The sequence below is a fragment of the Nothoprocta perdicaria genome, unplaced genomic scaffold, assembly GCF_003342845.1.
Source record: "Nothoprocta perdicaria isolate Ctin4 unplaced genomic scaffold, notPer1 scaffold_58, whole genome shotgun sequence".
NCBI classification, from domain to species: domain Eukaryota; kingdom Metazoa; phylum Chordata; class Aves; order Tinamiformes; family Tinamidae; genus Nothoprocta; species Nothoprocta perdicaria.
This window is the reverse complement of record NW_020455843.1, coordinates 3890198-3913121: the sequence shown is the minus strand read 5'-3', so window position 1 is coordinate 3913121 and position 22924 is coordinate 3890198. Positions and strand designations below refer to the sequence as shown.

Genomic DNA, 22924 nt, shown 5'->3' with positions numbered 1-22924 from the left:
CAGCTGGTGGAGACGGGTGGCACATCTGGGGCTACTTGACACCCAACCGTGCCGCGCCGCGCGCCCCCGGCCTGCCGACCCTTTCCAAAGGGCGTCGCGAGGGGCCTCGCGCTTCGAGCATCCCGCGCGGGGCCGGGGCGGCTGCGGGGCTCCCCGCTGCGGCGCCCCTCAGCCCGCGCTCCGCTCCCGCAGCCGCAGAGCAGCCTCCCGGACGTGCTCATCTGGATGCTGCAGGGCGAGCGGCGCGTGGCGTGCGCCCGCGTGCCCGCGCACCAGGTGCTCTTCTCGCGCCGCGCCGCCAGCTGCTGCGGCAGGAGCTGCGGCAAGCTGCAGACCATCTTCCTCAAGGTGCGCCCCGCCGCCTGCCCAGCCCTCCTCCCCGCCAAAACACCCCCAAAAACAGCCCCCAAAATAAAGGGGAAATGGGCAAACCTGCGCTGGGGAGGTGTGGGGGGGTTGGTTCCTCTCCCACTGGAAGCCCTGAGTTAGATTCCCATGGGAATGCGATTATTTTCAGGCAGTGCCAGGGCGGCAAAGGCGAAGTTGGCCAAACCACTGCGCCTTTCTTTTTCTAATTTTGATTTTAATTTATTTTTATGCTCCTTCAAAATTCCTGACCCTCTGCCACCCCAGGAAATCTAAGCCGTAGCCGCCCTTGCCAGGCACTTCCAGCACTTCTCGTGTCTCCAGTGATATTTCCCTGGCCTTTTGCTGCACGCCAGCTTGGGAGCAGGCAATCGGTGCTGAACAAGCTCTAAAAAACCAAAATGAAGTAAAACAAACCAAAGAAACCTCCCAAACCCGAGCCCAGCTGGCAGCAAAAACAGAAATAAAATATATTCTTTTTGTGTGTTTTCCCCTGCAATTTAGCTCTGGATGGAAAACTAGCGTCACGTTAGGGTGGGGGGGCAGGACGCAACCCAGCAAGGCATCTCCCTGCTTGTTCCCCGGCTTTTGCCCAAGGATTTTGGCTGGTTTTGGTGCTTAGCGTTGAGGGTGGTTGGTGGCCGGGCGCGCGGTGCCCCTGGGCTTTGCGTGCCTCAGTTTCCCCCGTGGCCATGTGGGGCAGGGCGAGTGGGACGTGGCGCGGGGCGGCTCTTTGCATTGCCCATCCCGGCCCGGCCGCCTCTCTCCATCCCGGCGCTCCGTCCCGGCAGTACCCGCAGGAGGAGGCCATGGGCGCCCGCATCCCGGCGCAGATCCGCGTGCGCCTCTGGCTGGGGCTCTCCGTGGACGAGAAGGAGTTTAACCAGTATGCCGAAGGGAGGCTCTCCGTCTTCGCCGAAACCGTGAGTGCCGCCGGGACCTGCCCGGCCCCGTGCAGCAGGAGCAGCCCTGGGATGCAGCCCTCCCAGAGGGACAGGGTTTTCCACGCATCTGCGCTCCCGCCAACACGTCTCCGCTTTCCCTATCCCAGTATGAGAACCAGACCAAGCTGGCGCTGGTCGGGAACTGGGGCACGACCGGCCTGACTTACCCCAAGTACTCGGACGTGACGGGCAGGATCAAGCTGCCCAAGGACAGTTTCCGCCCCTCGGCGGGCTGGACCTGGGCCGGCGACTGGTTCATCAGCCCGGAGAAGACGTGAGTGATGGCTCTGAGCGCTGGGGACAGCACCCGGGTGTCCCCAAGGGCCGAGCACCCGTCGTGAGGTGCCCAGGGGTACCCCGAAACGGGGCTGGTGCCTCGCGGGGCGCAGCGCTGCCTCTTGCAGCACGATGGTGTTAATGCAGCGTGGGTGCCGGTGCCGCGCGGGACGGGGCGCCGCTGAGGCCGCCGCGTGTCCCCGCAGGCTGCTGCACGACGCGGACGCCGGGCACCTGAGCTTCGTGGAGGAGGTGTTCGAGAACCAGCTGCGCCTGCCCGGTGGCCAGTGGATCCACATGTCGGACGCCTACACGGACGTGGTGAGGAGCCGGGCACCGGGAGCGGGAGCAGGCGGCACCCGCGGTGCCCCCTGGGGAAAGGGGCAGCTGGGCTGGTCCCTAGGGGCAGGTTGTCTCTAGGGGCAGGTTGTCCCTAGGGGCAGGTTGTCCCTGGGGCCCGGGGCTCTGGGAGACGTGGGGAGCTGCTGGGCATGGTATGGTTAGAAACGCTGCTCCGTCCCACAGAACGGAGAGAAGGTGCTGAGTAAGGAGGAGATTGAGTGTCCGCCGGGCTGGAAGTGGGAAGACGTGGAGTGGGACACCGACCTCAACAGAGCTGTGGACGAGAAAGGTACCGGGCAGAGGCGCTGGGTGCCCGCGCTGTTTCCCTGTTCCCATCCCCTTCCTTTGCACCGTGGGGAAGGAGCAAGGCTGTTCTTTCTTTGGAAGAAGGTGGCAGGCCAGAGACCATCCGAAACAGTCACAATTCGACCACGCTGGTCCAGGGTTGGCACCTTGGCTCCATCCCCTGGGCATCCTCACATGTTGGCCACCAGCGATGGTGGCTTCTTATCTCTGTGGATCAGCAGGCCGGGAAAGCTCGTTAGATCCGTGTCCTGGAGAACGAGCTTGGCCCTAGGAATCCATCCCAACCTGGAGCATGCGTAGGGAGAGGTCCCGGGCGGGAGGCCAAGCAGCAGAGCTCCCTGTCCCACCTCACCCGGGTGTCCCCTGCTTGCCAGGCTGGGAATACGGCATCACGATCCCGCCGGACCGCAAGCCCAAGGCGTGGGTGCCCGCCGAGAAGATGTACCACACGAACCGGCGGCGGCGCTGGGTGCGCCTGCGCCGCCGCGACCCCGCGCAGCTCGACGCCGCGCGCAAGGTAGGACGGCACCGGGCCGGGCCGGGCCGCGCGGGGACCCGGGCTGCTTGTCCGGGGGGCTCTCCTGGCCGCCGTGTTGGGTCGTTCCTACCCGGCCCGCCCTTGGCCTCCCTCTAGGTGGTGCAGTCGGACTGCACATGTCCCTGCAGCGCGGCCGCTGCCCCCCAGGGCACCTCTGCTCCCCCTTTTCTCCTCCTCCGGGGCTGTGGATGGAAAGCAAGGGGGGACCCCGGCCACGCGGGGCCCCAAGGGGCAGGAGAGCGGAGCAGGGGCGCCCTGGCGCCCATCACCGAGGGGAAGCGAGCAGCGCGGGGAGGTCCCCGCGTGCCACCCGCCTGCGGGGACACCTCCAGGAAAGACCCCGTCACCGGCCATTGTGGCCACGGAGGGGAGGTTGCCCAGGGCTCCCAGGCTGGTGGCCGAGCTGGGCTGGCCCGGGAGCAACCCGTAGGGAAGGGAGCCCCAGCCCAACAAGGTGGGCAGCGCGCGTGGTGGGGCTCCGGGAAGGAGCCGGTGCTGCGGTCCCCAAAGTGTCCCCTCCTGGGACCTGCTCCGGCTGCGTTCCCATTGCTCCGGCTGCGTTCCCACCGCTCCGGCTGCATTCCCACCGCCCCGACCTCTGTGCCCGCAGCGCAGGCAGGAGGAGCTGGCGGGCGAGGGCTGGGAATACGCGTCGCTCTTCGGCTGGCGCTTCCACATGAAGTACCGCAAGACGGACACGTTCCGGCGCCGGCGCTGGAGGCGCCGCATGGAGCCCTTGGAGCGCACGGGCGCCGCCGCCGTCTTCGCCTTGGAGGGGGCCCTGGTAGGTGCCGGTCGCTCCCGGCCGTTCATCCCCACGGGCCGTCCCTGGGGGGCATCGGTGGTCCCTTCCCAAGGGCAGGATGGTCCCTGTTTTCCTTGGTTGTCCCGGTTTTCTGCTCCTGCGATAAGCTCCGGCCAGGAGTGCCTGCCCATCCCGCCGCCCAATTCCCAGAGCAGGGATCACGCGCGGAGGAAACCACGCTATCTGGAGCCTCCACCTTCTGTTATTTGTTTTGCTAGTACCCTGGCCGCCTCCTTACGGGGTTTCGTAATCACCGGCGTTTCCAGGAGCTAGAGCAACCCCGGCAGCACAAAGACCCTTTTATGGGCCCTTTCCCCCCGTTTGGCCTGTTCCTCGTCGTGCTCCGCGCCGGCCTCGCGCTGCAGAGCGGGCACCCCCAGTCCCTAAGCCGGGTCTGCACCCGAGCTTTGGGTTTTCCCCACGTAAAACACCCGAGAAGCCGCCGGTGGCAGGGCCACCCGTGGTGACGTTTGCCAGAGGTCCCCAGCAGGTCCCCAGCAGGTTTGCAGCAGGTCCCCAGTCTGACATGGGGCTGCCAGGCGGGAAGAGCAGTAATTGTGAGCGCCAAGGGGCGGCCCCTGCCCTGACGGCAGGAATGGCGCGTTGGGCCGGCGTCCTTGCGGGGACACTGCCCCGGAGGGGACAGTTGCTGTGCTTGCCAAGCCAGCGAGTGGCCCCGGCTCCGGCCGTGCCCGCTGCCGTGCCCGCTGCGTGGCTCTTGGGGCCTCCCGTTGCACGGCCAGCGTTGCGCAGGCTCCGTCGTACGTCCAGCAGGACGAAGGGAGGACGCCTAGAGCTAGGGAGGTGCCTCCTGCTGCCCGTTGACTCCAGAAACCGGATCCCGAAGCAGGATCCTTTTCCATACTCACCCTCTCCAAGCCCTTCTTCGCAGCCTTTAGCTGCTCAGAGGGGTCTGCTCGCGAGCCCCTCATTGCCCACGAGCGAGGAGCATTGGCACCAGCCTCAGGATACCTGCATGGATCCCGTGGTTGCGAGGACAGTTTGGGGGCGCGGGGAGCCTTCCCCGTGCGGGATGCACGCGGTGCCGGGAGCTGCGCGCCGCGCGGACGCCGCCGCGCTCCTCACAAGAACCGAGCCGCCGTCGAGCTCCCCGCGCCGCCGCCTGCCCCACGGCCCTGCGGACACGGCGCGGACCCAACGGCAGCCCTTTAAACGCTCGGCGTGACCCAACTGTCGTAAATGGAGCGCGCCGCAAACCCCGGGGCTTCCTCTGCACACACCGTCACGGTGATGGCAATTCCTGCCGGGAGCGCTTGGGAAAGGCTCCTCGGACCACCTAAGTTCTTGACGGTTTTTTGGGACCGAGCAGCTCCCGGCTCTGGAAGTTCCATCCCAGCCCCGCTTTTTCCCTTCCTGTCCCTTTTTGCAATATCCCCACCGTCTCCCCCTAACGTCTGATAATTGAAAGTATTTGCCCCGCGAGCAGGGCGATGAACTGGCGCTTTGTGGCAGGGCTTTTATGGGGTCGGGGGGCCCGTGCGCGTGGGCTGCTGGGGGCTGCGGCTCTTGGAAGCCCCAAACCCCCTTGGATTTCTGTAAAAAACAATCCCTGCGTTTCCCTCTGCTCCTCCTGGGGGACAGGGAGGGACCGGGGTCCCCGAAGGGCCCCAACGCACCCGACGCCGCATCCCGTTCCTTGCAGGGGGGAGTGACCGATGACAAGAGCGACGATGGCAAATCCGCCTCGACCCTCAGCTTTGGAGTCAACAGACCCACCATCTCCTGCATTTTCGACTGTAAGTCTGTGCAAGGGCGGGGAGATTCCCACGCTGTCCCGGGAGCTGCTCCCGCGGGCGCCCTGGCCGGCGGCTCCCCGCTGGGTGCTCAGCCCGGATCCCGCTGAGCCGCTCCCGTTTCCCGCGCGCAGACGGGAACAGGTACCACCTGCGCTGCTACATGTACCAAGCTCGGGATCTCATCGCCATGGACAAGGACAGCTTCTCAGGTGAGCGGAGCCGCATCCCGGCCCCGCGCGCGGCTCCAAGGGGCTCCCTGCGCTGCAGGGGTTCCATGGCACCTCCGGGTGCACGGGGCTCCTGGGGCTGGTGACACTTCTCTCTGTCCCCGCTGCGTCTCTTTGTCACCCGCAGATGCGGCCACATCTGCACAGGATGGGGCGAACCCATCCATCCCTTGCGTGGGAGAGGGTCCCACCGCAAACCCTCCTCTTGCTCTCTTTTCCCTTTGCTTAGCAGAGCCGGGGGCATTTGGACAGGGAATTTCTCTTCCCGAGTCCGGCCCGGGTGCTTTTATGGTGACAAAATCCAGGGGAACGGGCAGAAGCGGAGCGTGCTGAAACGGGAGGGAGGAGGGACATAGGAGGGTTGTCCTTTCCATGGCCTCCTTGCTCCCCTCTGCCCACCCTCCTCTTCCTCATCACCTTGCAAGCCGGGAACCTTGTGCTCCATTTATTGTGCATGAAAGAACTGATTGAAAAACAGGGCCAAGAAGAAAGCGACGGCTCTGTAAAATGGCTCGTATTTGTTTTCATTGCCAAACATTGAACTAGGGCAGCTTCTCCGTTATCCGGCCTGGGACGGGCTCCACGGCTCCTGTCTCTGGAAGTGGCCACGCGGGAAAGGGGAGACGTTCCTGCCGAGGAAGCTCCCAGGTCCTGGCTGGGAAGCCGGGTCGGGAGAGGAGCGCCGGGTGGCTCCGTGCCGGGGGCGGCTCTGGTTTCAGCTGGTGGGAGCCGAGCACGGACCCCCATTCCCACGTGGCCACTTCCAGAGATGGGATCCGTGGAGCCTGTCCCACATGGGCAGCGCCAGCACCCGGACACAGGCTGGGATGCTGCAGGGACTCCCATCCGCAGAGCTTTGCGTGCGGCTCCTTTGCTCCTTGTAAGTGCCCTGTACCCACCGCCCGTGCCAGTGAATGCTCATGGGTGCCATTTTGGGGTGAAAAGCAGGGAAACGGGAACGTTGCTTCTTGGAGCAGGGCTTGGAGCTTCTCGGAGCTCCAAGGGAGCTGCTTGGAGCCGTCGCTGGCCCCGCGGCTGCATCCGGGGTGCCAGGAGCGCCCGGGAGCCCTGGTGCCGCCTTCCCTTTGGAGCGCGGGCAGGAGGGACCCCGCGTCCCTGCACCCCGTCACCTCCACAAAGGGGCGGTTGTTGGGAGCAGGGGGGACGGGGGGGGTCTCCTGGCCCCCGTTGCGGAGCGGGACGCGGAGCCGCTGCCCCTGGAAGAGCCCGGCCAAGGACAACAGGAGCACCGCGGCGCTACAATGTGCGCTTGTGATCCGCGCTGCCCCGACAAAGCGCGAGGGAGGTCAGGAAGGGGCTTTGCACAGCCAGAAAAACAAACCTGCCTGCGCACCAGGGCCCAAACAAAGGGGCTTTATGGAGGCTCCTTTCAAAACAGGAGGGAAAAAAAAAAAATGAAAAAGCAAATCCCAATCCATGCTTTTTTTGTTTATTGTAACGCATTCTGCTTTGCTCTAGCTGGAAAAAAGCGCCGAAGTGGGAAAGGTTGTTCCCGGTGTGAAGGGAGCTGCCTGCAGCGCGCCGTGCGCGGAGCCCCGCTCCTTCCCCGCCTCTGATCCGGCGGGAGAACCGCGCGATCCCGCGGGAGGCGGCAGGGCGCCCCGTGCCCAGCCGGGACCCCCCGTGGGCACCAGCCTGGCCTGGCGCACTGGGCACCGCGCAGGGGGTCCCCACGTACCCCGTGGGGCTTGCGGGACCCCCGCTGATGCGGAGCGTGGGATTGGGGGGAAGGTTGGGATTTGGGGGGAACTTGGGATCTGGGGGCAGTCGGAGTCCGCTGAGGACCAGGCACGTGGGACATGGTGGTCCTGCTCACCGGTTCCCAGTAAGGACCAGTAGATGCCGTAAATCTACTATAGACTCACGCTAAAAATTCACTTTTGCTGCTGCAAAAGGCAATAAAAGGCATTTAGCCTTCGCAGGGTCTAACAAGGAGCCCGGGGATGCATGGAGCCCCTTGACATGGGCTCTGCGACCACCAGAGCAGCCTCCTCCCAGCTCCTGGTCCTCGGATGCACCTGGGAAGGAAGGCCCCATGTCTCAGGGTTCTGCTGTTAATTGACCTCAGGCTTCCTCTGTTAATTGCTGTGCTAATTAAAGACGGCCTCTCCATCTGTGGTGGCTGCTGGAGGCTAGGTGGTCACTTGGGCTTTCCAAAGGTCTCCCTAGAGGAGACCCCCTCCAAGGAAAGGAGGTGGCCATGGGCTTTTGTGTGGATCAACAGCCGGAGCTGCTTGGGCTGCTGCAGTTGCCCCAGAGCGAGCTGCCATGAGCACTGGTCTGTGATGGTCCTGTGTGAGGAAGAGCTCGGGGGCTGAGGCTCTTCAGCTTGAAACCCAGCTAATTTAGGGGTTGGGGCTTGGTGGAAAGCTGCAGGGTCCTGGGGGTGGGTGGGTGGGCTGCTGCTGCTTCCCTCTTCTGCTGCAGACCCCAGGGGCTCTGGGGAGGCAGCAGGAGCCAGGGCCAGTGCAAACAGGAGATGTTCTTCATGCAGCTTTAAGCTCTCTCCAGGGACGTAGTTCGGGTGGTTCCGGGGAGGCAGGACAAAGCCATGGAGAACAAACTTCTGGAGGGGGTTGCTGAGCTGAGGGTGTCACCTGCGGCTCAGGGAGGGCTGGTACAGCTGGGGTGTTGGGGTGGGCGTCGGAGAGCCCGTCCTGACCTGCTCCTTGGGGTTAGCTCGTGGCCAGGGTAAGGGGCGGGTGGATGCGGAGATGACCCGATGCCCACCCGCCATGTACCTTCCTGTGTCACTGTCTGATGGGGCACTGAGGCCCATGCCCAAGGGAAGGAGCTCGTGCGGAGCCCGGCAGCCCCAGCTCCCGTGGGAGTCAAAATTCCCGCTTCCCACCCAGAGCACAGGGCCCCGAACAACGCAGGAGTTCCCCAGATCCGTGTCGAGGGCAGAGCTGAGGACAACGTGTCTTTGCGTGTGTCTTCACTCCAAGTTATCCAGTCGCTGTTGGGCTCCTCAGCACTTCCCATGCCCAAGGACCTTGGGAAGCTGCTTGGCCTCCAAAGCAGATGGTTACTTCGGTCGGAGTTGCCTGGGACACGGTGGGAATGCCGCTGCTCTAAAGACCACCATGTCCCTCAGCCTGCTTGCTGCCTTCCCAGCACAACCTGCTGGCCCTTGCATCACAATTAACAACCCTCCTAATTGCCCTCTCCTTAGACTGGTAGCTCAGAATCATCCTTAACACTCTGCCCAACGTCTCTTGCAGATCCTTATGCCATCGTCTCCTTCCTCCACCAAAGCCAGAAGACGGTGGTGATCAAGAACACCCTGAACCCCACGTGGGACCAGACCCTCATCTTCTACGAGATAGAGATCTTTGGGGACCCCCAGACCGTGTCCGAGTGCCCTCCCAGCGTCGTGGTGGAGATCTATGACCACGACACCTACGTAAGTGCGTCGCGGGGAGCGGGGCCCTTGGGGATCGAGCGGGCTGAGGGCAGATGTGATGAGCAGAGGAGCTCTAATGTCACCATACGTCCCTGGAGGCCCTGCTTGCGCTCTCCAAAGAGCTGCTGATACCTGATGTTTTACTCGGAGCTCCTGTTCTGGGAAGCTGTGTGAAACCATAGGAATCTCAGCTGGTGCTGAAGCAAAACGCACAAAAAAGATCCTTTCTAGCCCTTGTAGTAACAAAAAAGGAAAGTCTGAGTTTGCAAAGGCACCCGGAGAGCTTGTCCTGGAGCTGAGCACACGGCAGTCCCCGGGGTGAACCTCAGCTGTGTCTGGGTGCTGCAAAGGGGGTGACGTCCCGCGGGCCGGTCCGAGCCCCCCTGTTCTTGCACCCCACACAGGGCGCCGACGAGTTCATGGGGCGCTGCGTCTGCAAGCCCGGGGTGCTGCGCGCCCCGCGCCTCTCCTGGCACCCCGTCCTCAAGGGCGGGCGCAACGTGGGCGAGCTGCTGGCCGCCTTCGAGCTCATCCAGCGGGAGAAGGTGAGCGCTGCGCCCCGGTGCCCCGCGCCGCGCTCGCCCTGCCGCAGCGCCGCTCCCGCTGCCTCCCCTGCGCTTCCCCGGGGAATGCCGCTCCTGGGGGATGCGGCTGCGGGACGGGACGCTGGGTGCATCCCGCAGTGCTTGTGCGCCGAGGCTGGGAGCGCTCGGAGCCTCGGCACCTCCACGCTGCGCTCGGAGCCCCGCGCGCTCGGCCCCGTGATGCTGCCCGGTGCTCGGACACAGAGCTCATTTCCGGAGGGGATTTACGAGCGCTCGAGCCGGCGGCCGAGCTCGGCGCTGGCTGCTGCCGCAATGAGCCGCGGGGCAGCCTGGCTGGGAGGCGGGAGAGGCTCCTCTCTGCACCCCGTGTCCGTCCTCCCGCTCGGTACCTTCCCACCGTCGCGCTCTCCATGCGCACACGTGTTTTCCTCCTTGGGGATTTGCCGGGGGCCAATTCTCCTGCTGTTTCTCCCTCGCAGCCCTGGGGAGCGGATGGGGAGGGAGGAGGCTGGTGCGGGTCCCGCCGGTGCTGCTCCCGTGAGGATGCTCCCCACGGGACGCGGCGCTCCTGGGGCGTAAGGAGCCGCTGCCCGAGCGGCAGCCTCGGCTGTGGCGCCGGGGGGCAGGTTGGGGTGCCCAAACTGAGGGTGTGTTTGTTCCTCAGCCTGCTGTCCATCACATCCCCGGCTTCGAGGTAAGGCGGCCGCGAGCGCGTCCTGGCCCTGGCCGTGCTTCTCCGCAGGATCCCACCCGTAACCTCCGCTCCCGGGTGGCCTTTTGTCCATCTGCCCACGACTAGGACAGGGCAGGCCCCTCATTTCCCATGGCAGCTGGTAACCAGAGCTGGTGGGACTGAGACATCTCCCCTTGGACCCCTAGGACAGGGCAGATGAAACCCCCTCCAGATACCGAATCACCATAGAGTCATTATGGTTGGCAAAGACCTTCAAGATCATCGAGTCCAGCCAGAAAATATCCGTCCTTGGCACATTTCCCACCCTGCAGCTTCCCCCTCCCCAAGTTTTCTTCTCTTGTCATCTATTGAAATCCTAACCCTAGCACGAGCTCCGGGCAAAATGGGCCTAATTCTGTGTTTTCCTTCTCCTCTGCAAACAGAGTGAGCTCTCTGCCAGTCTGGATGAGGTGAGCTGATGGGATTTAGCGGTGTCTTCATTGGGGATGCAGTTAACTTGTGTCCCCACGGGGCACCCGCTTCTTTTTGGACAATTCCAGTCAATAGCATCAGGAATTTAGTAACATTAAGGATCACTGAAAGGATGGGGCACTGCACTTGACCCTGTAAATGTTGCTGGTATCAGGGCACGTAGGGTAGCTTTTAAGCTAAGCCTTGAGGTGTAGGCATGTGCATGAGCTCTGTTGGTGTTTAACCCTGCAAACAAAGCATGCAATAACCGAGGAACCTCCCTGGCCGTGGCGAGACCTCTGCTCCAGCTGCAATGCTCCTCCGGTAGCGAGGCGGCCGCTCCAGGCAGCGTGGGAATCACGGGGCGGTTGTATCAGAGAATCACAGAATGTTCAAGCTTGGAAGGGACCTCTAGAGATCATCTAGTCCAACCTTCCTGCTCAAGCAGGCACACCTAGAGCGCCTCTGGAGAGGACACCAGGCTGTCGGGGTTGTGGCCATGGGGCTTGACCGAGCCCTTCGTTTGCCCTTATGCAAGGAAGCACCTGCCTGGTGCTTGGTTTTGTGCTGCTGAGATGCAGTCTAATATTTGAACCTTTTCAGGCCAGGGAGTAGTTCCAATGTCTCTGTTGCAAAGGCCAAAGTTTCCAACTTGCGGTGGGAATTCGGGTGTGTTTCACTTGGGGAAAAAACACACGTGTTGGAGAGTGTCAGTTACCCTGAACCTCCCTTGGGATCCTCTGCCTTCCAACCCAGAGCCCGGGGCTGCTGTCTTAGAGAGCCTCAAGGAGGGAGCTGAGTGAGGGCCATGGTCCTTTGGGTGCTGTGGTGAGCGCAGGGCCTGGTAATCCCCCAAATCGTGGGAGACGAGTGATGAGAGACATGGCTACGTGTACCCTCGGGCCGCCTGCCCATGGAAGGGTGTGTGGGATACCGCAAAGTGGGCTCCTTCCACCCAAAAGCCTTTCCTGGCAGGGAAAATGCCGCTTTCCTTAGCATAAAATCTGCCCCCTCTGCTGACCACTTCGTTGCCTTTGGAAGGGGGTGGGAGGGCTCATCTTCATGCTCTGCATGGGTCCATAACCGTCTCTGCTTTTTCTCCTCCCTTTCCTGCCATTGCCATCCCTGGAATGGGCAGTGCAAGCTCTGCCTCCCTGCCTTGTTCTCCGAGGGGCTCCTCCAATGGGTATTTCTGTGTCCAGCCTCTCGGCTCTCCTCTTTCGCTCCGCCTCACCCTGGAATCAAGCAAAGTCCCAGCAGAGATTGTCAGAGACCAGCTCCTTGAGATGTGGCCTGGCCCTCCTGCCCTGCAGGAACCCATCCACAGCAACCACTGGTCTCCAGTGCCCTTACAATAATTGCTAAATAACAAGTCTATTAAATAACTTGTGTGGTTGGGGACATCTCGAGGACTGGGCTGACTCCAGACTTTCTTCCACTCCGTTTTGGCCTGGTGTGAACAGGAGTGGCCTTTTGGCACTAGATTGTCCAGCCTTTGCATTGGAGCCTCCCCTGAAATTGCTGGACCTAGTTGTGCCGTGTGGGAGACACTTCCCACCGCCTCTCCCAACCAGCCAAGTCTCTGTTGGCTGTCACTCATCCTTCTGCCATCCCTGTGGAATTCAGGGTTGGATTAGATGTTCTCCAGGGTTCCCTTCAATCCTGATTACCCTGGAGTTGTCTTCATTCAAACCATCCCAGCCTGCCTGCAGGCCCCACAGGCCTTTTCATGGACATCTCTTCCTTCCAAATTGCTGAGAGAAATATCTGAGTTGAGACCTGTCTGGGAATTGCTTGTTCTCCACTACCATGCTGTACCTGCAGGTTGTCTCCCTTCTCCTGCCTCGTCCCCAGGACTCGCTGATCATTTCTCTTCAATGTGGTGAAACATTTAATGCTCTTTCCTTCAGCTGCCATTCAGAGGAGTAATGAGAGTGGCAAGGGTTGGAAAGGACCTCAAATGGGTGCTCTCTAGTTGAAGGCCTTGACGTGTTGGGTTCCAGGATGTGCTGGTGGGCTTTCCAAGCTGTTGTTGAGCATGGCAGGGAAGGGGGCAGCAGGACCTCTCCCTGCGAGGCTCTTCTGCACCGCAGATTGCCTGGAGAATGGACTGACTCAATTGGTCTTTGCTCCAGTCACCATGAGGAGATACAACACATGGTTTGCACCATGGGAAGATGTTGGTGCTCTCGTAGGGGAAAAGGTGCCCTAAAGCCATGGAGGCTGATGTTGGGGGAGGCCACATTTTCCATTAGGGACCTTCTGGGTCACAGACTGCACAGATGTGTCTTTGAGGTTGTGTGACCAACCTTGGTGTCCGGAGAGGGGCTGATGGTCTTCTCCAGCTCTGCACTGCTGTTACCCCATGTGCTAGGGAGCACGCTGAGCATGTTGGTGCTCAGCACCACATGTAGTAGAGTCTTGAGAGCCACCAACACCAGCAACCTGCACGTGTTTACAGTGAGGAGCTCCCTTATGGCTTTGGGGATAGACTGAGGCTCTCCTTGGGTCAGCCCATGCGTAGGCACCTCGACGTGCTCGAAGTGCCAGTGTTACGGGCTGCAGACCAGAGGAGCTGGGGTAGCCCAGCTCCTGGGGGCTGCCCAGCGCAGCCCTGCTCGCCAGCATGGGATCAGCCCGTGTTCATGGGACAGCGTCCGAGTTGGGAGCCTGGACTTCCGAATCGGGACAAGCGAGTGGGCTGTGAGAAGTGTGGAATGCAGGTGATGTTGGAGACACCCCACACGTCTCCCCATGTCCCTCAGGAGACCCATATCTTCCAGATAACCTTCTCGCTCTCCATCAGCACTATGAGGGCTCGGGGACCGCAGTGTCCCCGTGGGCAGCGCCGTGGGGCCCTGCACCCCCGTTTCCTGCCCCACGCGGGAGCCCAGCCAGCCGGAGCCTTCAGCCAGCAAGCAGCTGGATTCAGCAGCCACTGCCAAGGAAACTGAATCCGCCGCGTCTGGTGTGCCTAACGTGCCACCAGGAAAAATGCCTTTGTAGTGCATGTCCACACAAACCTGAACCAGTCCTGCGCTTGAAATATATACGCCCCCTTAATGTAATGCAATAATAGGCGAGCCTGAAAAGAATGCTCGTCTCCTAAATTGGTTCCAACTGCCCTTGGTTGAGGGATGCATGTTTAGCGGTTTTGTTCTCCTTCCTGCTTTTTTGGCGACGCTGAACTCAACCATCAAGGTCAAGAGCGAGTCGAGACACTGGTGGGGCTCCAAGCCATGACTTTGAGGGCAGAAGTGGAAATCTGGCTCTGTTTTCTCCCCCGTGAGAGCAAAGCTCAGAGTCGGTCACCTGTTGTAGACATTTAGTGTTGTCCCCTGTCTGCTGCCCCTCGCGTGGGTCGCAGCCAACTGCCCCTTACCCCGCTCCAGGACTCCGCGTGTCACTAACGCTAACTCACCTCCCGCTGCTGCCTCGTCCCCTTTCCCTGTCCTTTGCTCCGCGGTCCCCCGTGGCACGGAGCCGCCGTGGCGCCGGTGGGGACGGGCCGCAGCTTGTGGGGGGCGATGGGCTGGGGACCGCGGCTCACGGGCGCGTTGGGGTCCCCGCAGGACGAGGACTCGGACCTGCCGTACCCGCCGCCGCAGCGGGAGCCCAACGTCTACGTGGTGCCGCAGGGCATCAAGCCGGTGCTGCAGCGCACCGCCGTCGAGGTGAGCGGTGGGCACGCACGGGGGGACGCTCCTGTCGCAGGATGAGCCCAGCTGGTGCGGGGGGACGAGCCCCACGGGTGGGATCCAAGGCAGACTGCGTGGATAAATACTCTGTACTATAATAGCCCTAATAATATAGCCATATGTCATAGTCCATAATAAATAGTGCCTCGAGCTGGCGCTGCGTGTGCGGATATCAGCTCCAGGACTGCCCTGCCTGGAAGACCCAATTCCCTGCTGGATATCATTGCCTGGAAGACCCAATTCCCTGCTGGATATCATCGCCCCCGGGGAACGGTTTCCATTTTATCTTCCTTTCCCAGCACACAACTGCTACCCGCTCCTCCCTTCCACGAGGGCATCCCCCAGGGTAGCCAGGGTCTTGTGGACCTCGTGCACTGGTGCATGGAGAGAAAAGTTTGCCGTAAGGGTGGAATCACATGGGAGGTTCAGGCCTCCTTTGAGGTGGGACAGCTTCAGGGTTGCCTCTGCTGATGAGGAGCCTGGAGGCAGGCCTGGAGGCGGCCCTTCAGCTCAGCCCTTGCTGCCTGTTTCCCTGCAGATCCTGGCCTGGGGGCTGAGGAACCTCAAGAGCTACCAGCTGGCGAGCGTCACGTCGCCCAGCCTACTGGTGGAGTGCGGGGGCCAGCTCGTGCAGTCCTGTGTCATCAAGAACGTCAAGAAGAACCCCAACTTCGACGTCTGCGTGCTCTACATGGAAGTGGTGAGGACACCGTGGCTGCACTGCTGGCTTCTAGCAGAGCTGGTGGGAAGGGACATCTGGGGTCCTCAGTGCTGCTCCAAGCAGGACATGGCAGTGGTCCCTCAGCCACCTGCCCCTGCAGGCCTGGAGAAGAGGAGGTTGCACCGGGTTCACAGGAGATGGGGACAGAGGAAACCTCCTTTCCTGGTTGCTTAGGGCTCAGCAAATTCCCTGAAAATATTCACTTCCTCCCCGACCTGCTGGCAGAAGCAGCCCAACCTTGGGGCAGTGTTAGGTGTATGAGGGACACAAGATATGGAGCTTCTCCAGCACCACGTGGTGCTCAGCGCTTCTGATAAGCCCTGCTTACCTAGGTTCTTAATTTCAGGCCCCTGAATGACAAGTGGAAGGGGCTTGGGTAGAGCCTAGAAAACACGTTCTGTGGCGAGGCTGGTCCTATCCTGCTCATCCTCACTGCGGTCTGGATGGGTGCAGAGCTGCGGCCCCAGCACCCCGTGTTCCCTGTTGCCTTCTCTGCCCGCAGCGCCTGCCCAAGGAGAGTCTGTACAGCCCCCCCATCGTCATCAAGGTCATCGACAACAGGCCCTTCGGCCGCAGGCCCGTGGTGGGGCAGTGCACCATCCGCTCGCTGGAGGACTTCTACTGGGACCCGTACGGCGAGGAGACGGATGGTCCTCAGGAGGAGCCAGGTAGGTGGTGAGCACTCTGCCCATGGGCCCTGTGCTGGCAACGGGCCCGTTGCTCCTGGCCCTGTGCTGGAGGACCCTTGTGCTGGAGGACCCTTGTGCTGGAGGACCCTTGTGCTGGAGGACCCTTGTGCTCCTGGGTGGTGGAGGGAGGTCGGCTCCGGGTCCGCTCCGGGTGAGCAGGGCTGTCCCGTGGCTGAGCTCCCTGGCTCGCCCATGGGACCTGGCAGGGAGCTAACCAGGGTGCAGGACATCATCAGATCCATAGTTACCCGTGTGTAGATGCGCTGCTGCGCAGGCCCAGCACGTCGTTGGGACACCGGGGGCCAGGGAGCGGAGCCTCCTGGCAGGGCTGGGGCTGCAGGCGATCTCCGCGCCGCTCTCCTTGCAGATGATGCGAGCCTCACGCCCAAAGACGACGTTCTCATCGACATTGACGACAAGGAGCCTCTCATTCCCTCCCAGGTACGGAGAAAACCACAACAGGAGACAACAGTGATTTCTTCTTTTGCTAGATAGCTGAGATACAAGCCTGGCTGATGGGGGGTTCTCTGGTCATCACCCTCTGCTTGCAGCCCTTGCCTGTTTTTACCCCCTCCACCACATGGCAAGAGCCAGAAACCCATTAGTCTTCCTGATGTCTAAGCCAAGGTGTCAGATAAGACTTTCCCTGTGTGTGATGACAGTCCGTCCCCATGCCAGGCTCGTCCCTTCATCCCGTCCCCCTTCCTGTTCAATGAATGGGCTGGTTTGTAGCAGAAGGTGGTTTTGCTGTCATCCCACGTGGGTTCCACCCCATGGGACGTTGAGTCTCTTGTAAAGCTTCAAGGTTGGAAGGGACCTCTAAAGATCATCTAGTCTAAAATGGTAAATGGTAGTTACTGCCCCAAAGCTGTGGGAACAGGTCATGCATTAACAGAGCTGAGGAGGGAGGCATGTGCTGCTCCCTACATGCAATGAGCTGGGGGGACTCAGCCAGAGCAGGGCCTGTCGCTGTTTCCCATTTCTGGAGCCTTTTGGGTTTCTTTGCCCGCAGATACCTCCTGCTCAAGGCTGAGACCTTTCGGTGCCAGTGTGTGCCCAGGCAACGTGCAGGTCTGGCACTCAGCCCCATTGCTAGCTGGTGTCATCAGAGGTGTTTGGTGGAGCCTTTTCAGAGCCTCCCAGCTTTCTCTTCCCTTTGGTGCATTTCTTTAACCTCTAAAAGCTTTGGGTGCTGCATGGTACCTGCAGCAGGAACAGCCTGAGCTGTCACCTTGCCTTGGTGGCCTTTCTGTGCTTCCGGCTGCAAGGACTTCACCGATGGCTCCATGCCATCAAACGTGGACCCTGTGTCCCAAGGCGGGCACCGCCGGGCTGCTGGGCCCAGAGCATCCTCTTGACGGGGTCCTGGTTCAGATTCGGAGTCGTCCCCAACTCCAACTCTCTCCTTGTTGCGTCTCCCGTGCTAACCTGGTGCTTTGTATCACGCGAACCCTCCCGGCGGCTCCGTGGGCATTGCTGCGGGAAGGGTGTCTATTAGACACTGCAATATCTGCCCAGGCCAAGCCTCCCAGGCCTTGTGCTAAGAAAAATCAACATTTTTGCCCAGTTTTTGTTAAAAATGACGTGTATGGGCCTCAAGCCTGGTTTGCAGCTGGCCCTGCTTATTCTTGCCCACCCCATGGACTGATGCGATCCAGCACTTGCAAACGAGGCCTCTTAATTCCATCTGATCTGGCCTTTTCTCATTCCTCCCCAGCCCTTGGGACATGTGTGCGCTCGGCAGCTTTGGAAACCTGACAGCTCTTATTCGGATGCATCAGTTGGGAGCTGGATATTGGATATTGCAAACGTTGCCCTGGGAAGGGTGATGAGAAAGGAAGGGTGACTCGAGACAAGAAGTAGTGCTGACAGTGTAATGGGCTTCCCGTTGCCTTGCCATTTGTGCGTTTGTCCTAGCTATTTGCACTTCATCCTATAACGTCTCAACTAATTACAGTTCATCTTGTATCGGTGGAGTAACTGGAGCGTGTCTGCAGGAAAGCAAAAAAAAGGGAAAAGAACCAAAACAAAACAAGAACAAAGTTGAACCTTGGAGTCTTGGAGCAGGAGCTCTCACTTTTATGGATTTATAAAACCCCTCTTCTAGTTTGTCTCCCTTTGCAGCAGATGGGGCAGTTGATGGGACTCAGCCCCTCCGTGAAGCCTCGGAGACCTCCTTCCTCACAGGCTCAGGGCAGGATGGATCCTTAGGAAGTGCTTGGGATGTGGAGGGGGATGTTGGGATCTGCTGTTCCCGTTACGGAGGGAGGACCCTGGCTCGGGAGATAGCAGGAGGGAAATGCAGAGCCTCACTGCGATGTGAGGGGGTGAGCCGTGTTGCCCACGTGCTGCAAGGGAAACCAGATGAGAGTTTCTTAGCATTGCTGAGAAAATTAGGCAGGAAAATTAGGAGTTTTCCTTCAGAGTTAACCCTGGAATAGTTCCTTTCTGCAGCTTCCCAGCAGAGAAGTTCTGGTCTTCCACGCAGATTATGAGGATCTTCTCCTTGCTGCCTCCCTTTGGCATTTTCCAGCGCTTGCTTTCTGTGTCCCCATGGAGGAACATTTCACAGCCCAAACTTTTAATCCAAGCTTGCTTTTTCACTGCAAACTAATTCTGTCTGTCCACGTGGCCACTGAAAGCTGGGCCCTGTGCTGAGCCCCGTGCAGCAGAGCGAGGTGGCACTGGGTGCCCGTCGGACTTGGACACCTCAAGGTCTCCACACCTCTGTCTGCTCCATGGCTCCCAGGAGCTGCAGTCCTGCCAAGCTGGGCACGTCGTCTCATGGATTTGTTGGGAAAGGCCAGAGCTCCAAAGGATGCTATTTCTGTCCTGGGGAGGAGAGGAGATCGGGGACAGGAGTGGTCATCCTTGAGAGACTTCTTGAGCCAACAAGGTCTGTGGAGACCTGCCAGCTGGACCAGTGGTTCCTAAGGGACGGTGACTCCTGTTGCTCACCATGAGCAAGGATGCCCACATTCACACACTTTGGGTTCACCGTGACGCAGACAGAGGTGGCCTTGGGGTCTCTGTGTGGCTGCAAGGAGGAGAGGTTCCCTGCACGCCTGGAAACAGCGTTTTTGGAAGGTGACCCCCAGCAATGGGGCTCCTGGTAGGAACAGGAGTCCTGAATCCTTGGTGCTGGTGTGAGAGGACGCGGGAGGTGACGCTTGGCGCCTGGTGCAGGAGAGGACCTGCCACCGCAGTGCAGCAAGGGGAGACGTCCCAGGTTCACTGCTCCCTGTCCACGTCTTGGCCAAGTCGATGTGGTGAGAGCTGCTGCTCCGAGACGCCTCTTGTGTATTTGTGCCTACCCGGAGCCATGGCGCGTGTCCCAAAAGCCTCTTTGGATAAGCTGTAATCTTTTCCTGCCTTGCTTGCCCTCGCAAGCAGCGAGCAGCCCTGGTGTGGCGGGAGCTGCCCTGGCTCGAGCCCCGGCGAAGCCGCGGAGGAGCCGTCAGCAGCGCTGCAGGAAGAAGCGCTCTGCTCCCCGGGACAGCTTGAAGCCCATCGAAAGCGTCTCCGGACTCGGATCCAAACTGGGGAAGAGGTTAAGCTGGGAAGGAAAGAAGGGAAGGGGCGAGGGAAGCAGGAAAGCCAAGACGTTCTGCCGTGGCCGCTTCCAAGTGAAAGACTTGGACATTTGCTTCCCGCAACAAACAAAGAAACAAAACACCCTGCAAAGAACCGAGGCGTTCGCTCGGGCCTCGGATTACTTCTTTGCTGTTTGTTTGTTTGTCTTTCCATTTTCTTTCCCCCCTTTTGTCAGGGGAGGAGGAGGGAGCCGGTTCCTGGAAAGCCGGACCAGAATTCCCACCATCTCCCTCCGTGTCCTCCCCACGTGAGCTCTGGACGCTGCTCCTCCCACGTCCCCACACGTGGGACCTGGGCTCTCTCGTTGGGTGGCCCGACACCCTCGCAGCCCTCGGGTACCTCCATCCTGCTCTGCTCCGGCTGGGAGCTGCCGGCCAGGAGCAGGATTTGCAGGTGAGGGGGGCAACGGAACCACTGAGCGGCACAGGGTGTCCCCATCGTGTCCCCATCACTGATCGCTGCCAATGGGTCACTCCCGGCCCCGCACCGGCTCCGTGCCCGTTGGCCATCAGTGCCCTCGGGAGCCGGAGCTGCTCCTCCGCGTGCGGGGCGTGTTGGGCTGTGCAGCTCCAGCCTCCGCCAAGCCTGGCGCCCGCCCCTCGCTCCCGGACGGCTCCCACAAAAGAGCGTTTGTTGTCCTTGTCTCAGCGAGGGAAAACAAACACGCGCTCAGCCCCGCGCTCCGAGGCTGCCGAGCGCCGGGACAGCTCGTCCAGGCGGGCCGGGAGGTTCACGCTGAGGTCTGCTCGGAGCAATCTGCCGGCACATGAACGGGAAACATCGTGCTTACCGGAAAAGGAGGAAAGGAGCTTCTGAAACTCATAGAAATGCTGCATAAAGGCTCCCTGAACCTCCTACAGGTCTCCCGGGCTCTGCCTTTCTGGTTGACTCCCCTAGGAGATGCTCATTGAGGAGGGTTTCACAAGGTGAAGCCTGCACAACTGACTCCCATTTTCTACGTGAGGTTGGTGTGGATGAGCCCATCATCCCAGCAGCATCCAGAACTGCTTCTTGTCCTCAGCGGTCTTTTCCAAGTCCTCAACATCAGAGGCATTAAAGCTGGAAGGGCAAGCACGACATCCATCGACATCCCCCGGGCGCAGCCGATACCTCTTTCTCCTGCTCATTGATAAAACAGTCACGTATGAGTCATCTAGTGTCCTAGCCAAAGCCACCGACGGTCACCTTGGCTCCGGAAGGAAACTGCCTTGGGAAATCTCTCCCGCGTGAGGCAGTTGTGAAGCTGCTGCTGGACTCAAGCTCTGCTGCGTTGCCAGCGTGGTGGGCAGGCGCCTCTTGGCTCTGCTGGTTGAGCTGATGGGCAGCAGACCAGGGAGCACTCAGCAGCAGGAGGACAGGCAATAAACATCCAAACTGTTAGGAAACAGGTCAGAAGCAGCACCCGCTTCCAAAGCCCTGGCAGCTGCTCAGTGCTGAGCCTCTAGGCTGGGTCTTGAGTGGCCTCAGATGCTCTGAAGACTGGATTTAACCCAGCTTTTGGGTCTCTCGTCGTCACGCAAGCGGCAAGGTCGGTTTTCTGGAGTTGTGGTAGTGTCACCCGGCGAACGCAGCCAGCAAAGGGTCATCCTTGACCCGAGCTGCTCTTGTGCGGGCTGGCTGCTCGCCACGTGCTGCGACGGGCTCTGGAGAGAGCCCGTCCTGGTGCTCCAAGCCAGCGCTTTTCCTGTGGGAACTTCTCACTTCTCTCCCTTCGGCAGCTTGGAGGCAACGTGCCGCTGAGCCCTTTCCGCTCGGGTGAGATAGGAGCCGAGCTGCAGCTCGCTGCCCGGCGTGGAGGGAAGGCGATGGCAGCTCCCGCCTTGCCAAGGACAAGCTGCGCTTGTGCTCGGTGTTTTGTTTGTAACGGACCCTCATCCTGAGTTTCCTAATCCCTTCATGTCAAAACAGCCTGGGTTCGAGCCCTCCCTGGCGTGTGCAACGGTCCTGGCTCGCTGTGTGTTCAGGCCCTTGGTGTCCACCGCATGAGAAGCTGCGCTGGGGATACTAATGGGGTGCTTGGCCTCGTCTCACGGCTCCTCTGTGACATCGATTTTTCTGCAGTTTCTAGATGTAGAATTCCGATAATTCCCTAGGCAGCTTGTAGGTGCTTTCAGCCCAGATAAAGTCCATGGAGAGCGGATGGCTCCTGGTGGAAAACTGCGCTGCTGCAGCCCGATGTTACAGATGGTGCAGTGTGGTCCGGGGTGACCCACGAGTCAACCCGTCGTCCTCTTGCAGGACCCTTTGTGCTCAGGGCCCTGCAAGCTGGATGCTGATAAGGACCTCTGGGTCTTCACAGAATCCCAGGATGGTTGAGGTTGGAAGGGACCCCCAGGGATCCCCCAGTCCCACCCCTGCTCCACAGGGACACCCAGAGCACGGGGCACCCGCTCCATCCCGGCGCGTTGGCAGATCTGCAGAGCAGGAGCCTCCGCAGCTCCCTGGGCAGCCTGGGCCAGGGCTGGGCACCCTCACACCAAAGTTCTTCCTCACATGGAGATGGAACTTCAGCCAAACCAACCCTCTGATTTCAGAATTGCTTACAAACCTGCTGGAGGTGCAATCTGGGTTGGACCTCCCAGCCAAGGGCAGGTCATGGTTAAGGTTACAGGGACAAGGCTGCGGGAGTGACAGTGTCCAACCTTGTTCATGTGCCCAAACCCATTGTCTTTCAAGCTGCTGAGTCATTGACAATCTAGGACTAAATTTAAGAAGAGATAAACAAAAGGGGAGTTATATCAGACCTCAGTTTTCTTTAAGCTTTGATCTTCCTAAGTTTATTTGAGAAAAAAAAAAACTAAAAGAACAGTCAAAACTAGCCCTGTTTTTATGAACATTGATGAGAACTGGAGCCCAAATGCTGCCCCTGTACTATGGGTTCCTGTCTACAGAGACTTTGACCCTGCAGTCCAGGGGAGGGGAAGCTGCACCCATTGGGTCAAGTTGTTTTGTTTCTCCTCAAATGTGCTTGTGCTGATGTGTTTTGAACACGGTTTCTCTAACCCCGTTGGTAACCACTCATTTTAATTTGTAGCTTGCGGAGGGCATGACCAGCTCGCCATTAATTAACATACCAGCTTCGTGCTCCGATCCACATGTATGTATCGCTTCCTTTCTAACTTATTTGCATTATTGTTATTTTAACTTTTTTTTATGAACAGTACACAAATTATTTATATTTCCAGATCTGCAGAAGTGAAGCATTTCTTGCTCTTCCCTTTGCTTCTTGCTGCTCCCTTTGCTGTCCCAGCTCTGTGGCGATTCCACGTTGCTGCAGGTGCCCATGTAGTTCAGCCATCATTGTCCTCCACACCGAAGCAAATGAGGAGCTTGCTCGCTGTCAGCCTGGTGGAACAGGGGTAGTTATGTCCATACCCAAGGTCAGATGTTGTCTTGACAGCCCCTGGCCTCTCTATCTGCTGCTTTCGGTTGAACGGAGGTGGATTTGGGCTGATTCCTTGATGGCCACAGTGGATGGTTGAGGATGTGACAGATGCCTGTGCTGCCCATGTCTAGAGGCTGGACCTCCTGAGGAGCTCCTAGCA

At 60.1% G+C, this 22924-nt stretch overlaps 1 protein-coding gene across 1 annotated transcript in view; it reads left to right on the top strand.

The window, feature by feature from the left end:
• Nucleotides 1-22924, top strand: part of DYSF (dysferlin) — a 79785-nt gene that overhangs the window by 18496 nt on the left and 38365 nt on the right. The window contains exons 24-41 of the mRNA XM_026048862.1: nt 193-348; nt 1158-1289; nt 1418-1584; nt 1793-1907; nt 2112-2217; nt 2609-2751; nt 3383-3556; nt 5241-5334; nt 5466-5543; nt 8807-8988; nt 9393-9533; nt 10198-10227; nt 10650-10676; nt 14250-14351; nt 14914-15075; nt 15599-15764; nt 16153-16226; nt 22414-22476. Of these exons, the coding sequence (XP_025904647.1) occupies nt 193-348; nt 1158-1289; nt 1418-1584; nt 1793-1907; nt 2112-2217; nt 2609-2751; nt 3383-3556; nt 5241-5334; nt 5466-5543; nt 8807-8988; nt 9393-9533; nt 10198-10227; nt 10650-10676; nt 14250-14351; nt 14914-15075; nt 15599-15764; nt 16153-16226; nt 22414-22476 (2112 nt within the window). The remainder of the gene's footprint in view (nt 1-192; nt 349-1157; nt 1290-1417; nt 1585-1792; nt 1908-2111; nt 2218-2608; nt 2752-3382; nt 3557-5240; nt 5335-5465; nt 5544-8806; nt 8989-9392; nt 9534-10197; nt 10228-10649; nt 10677-14249; nt 14352-14913; nt 15076-15598; nt 15765-16152; nt 16227-22413; nt 22477-22924) is intronic.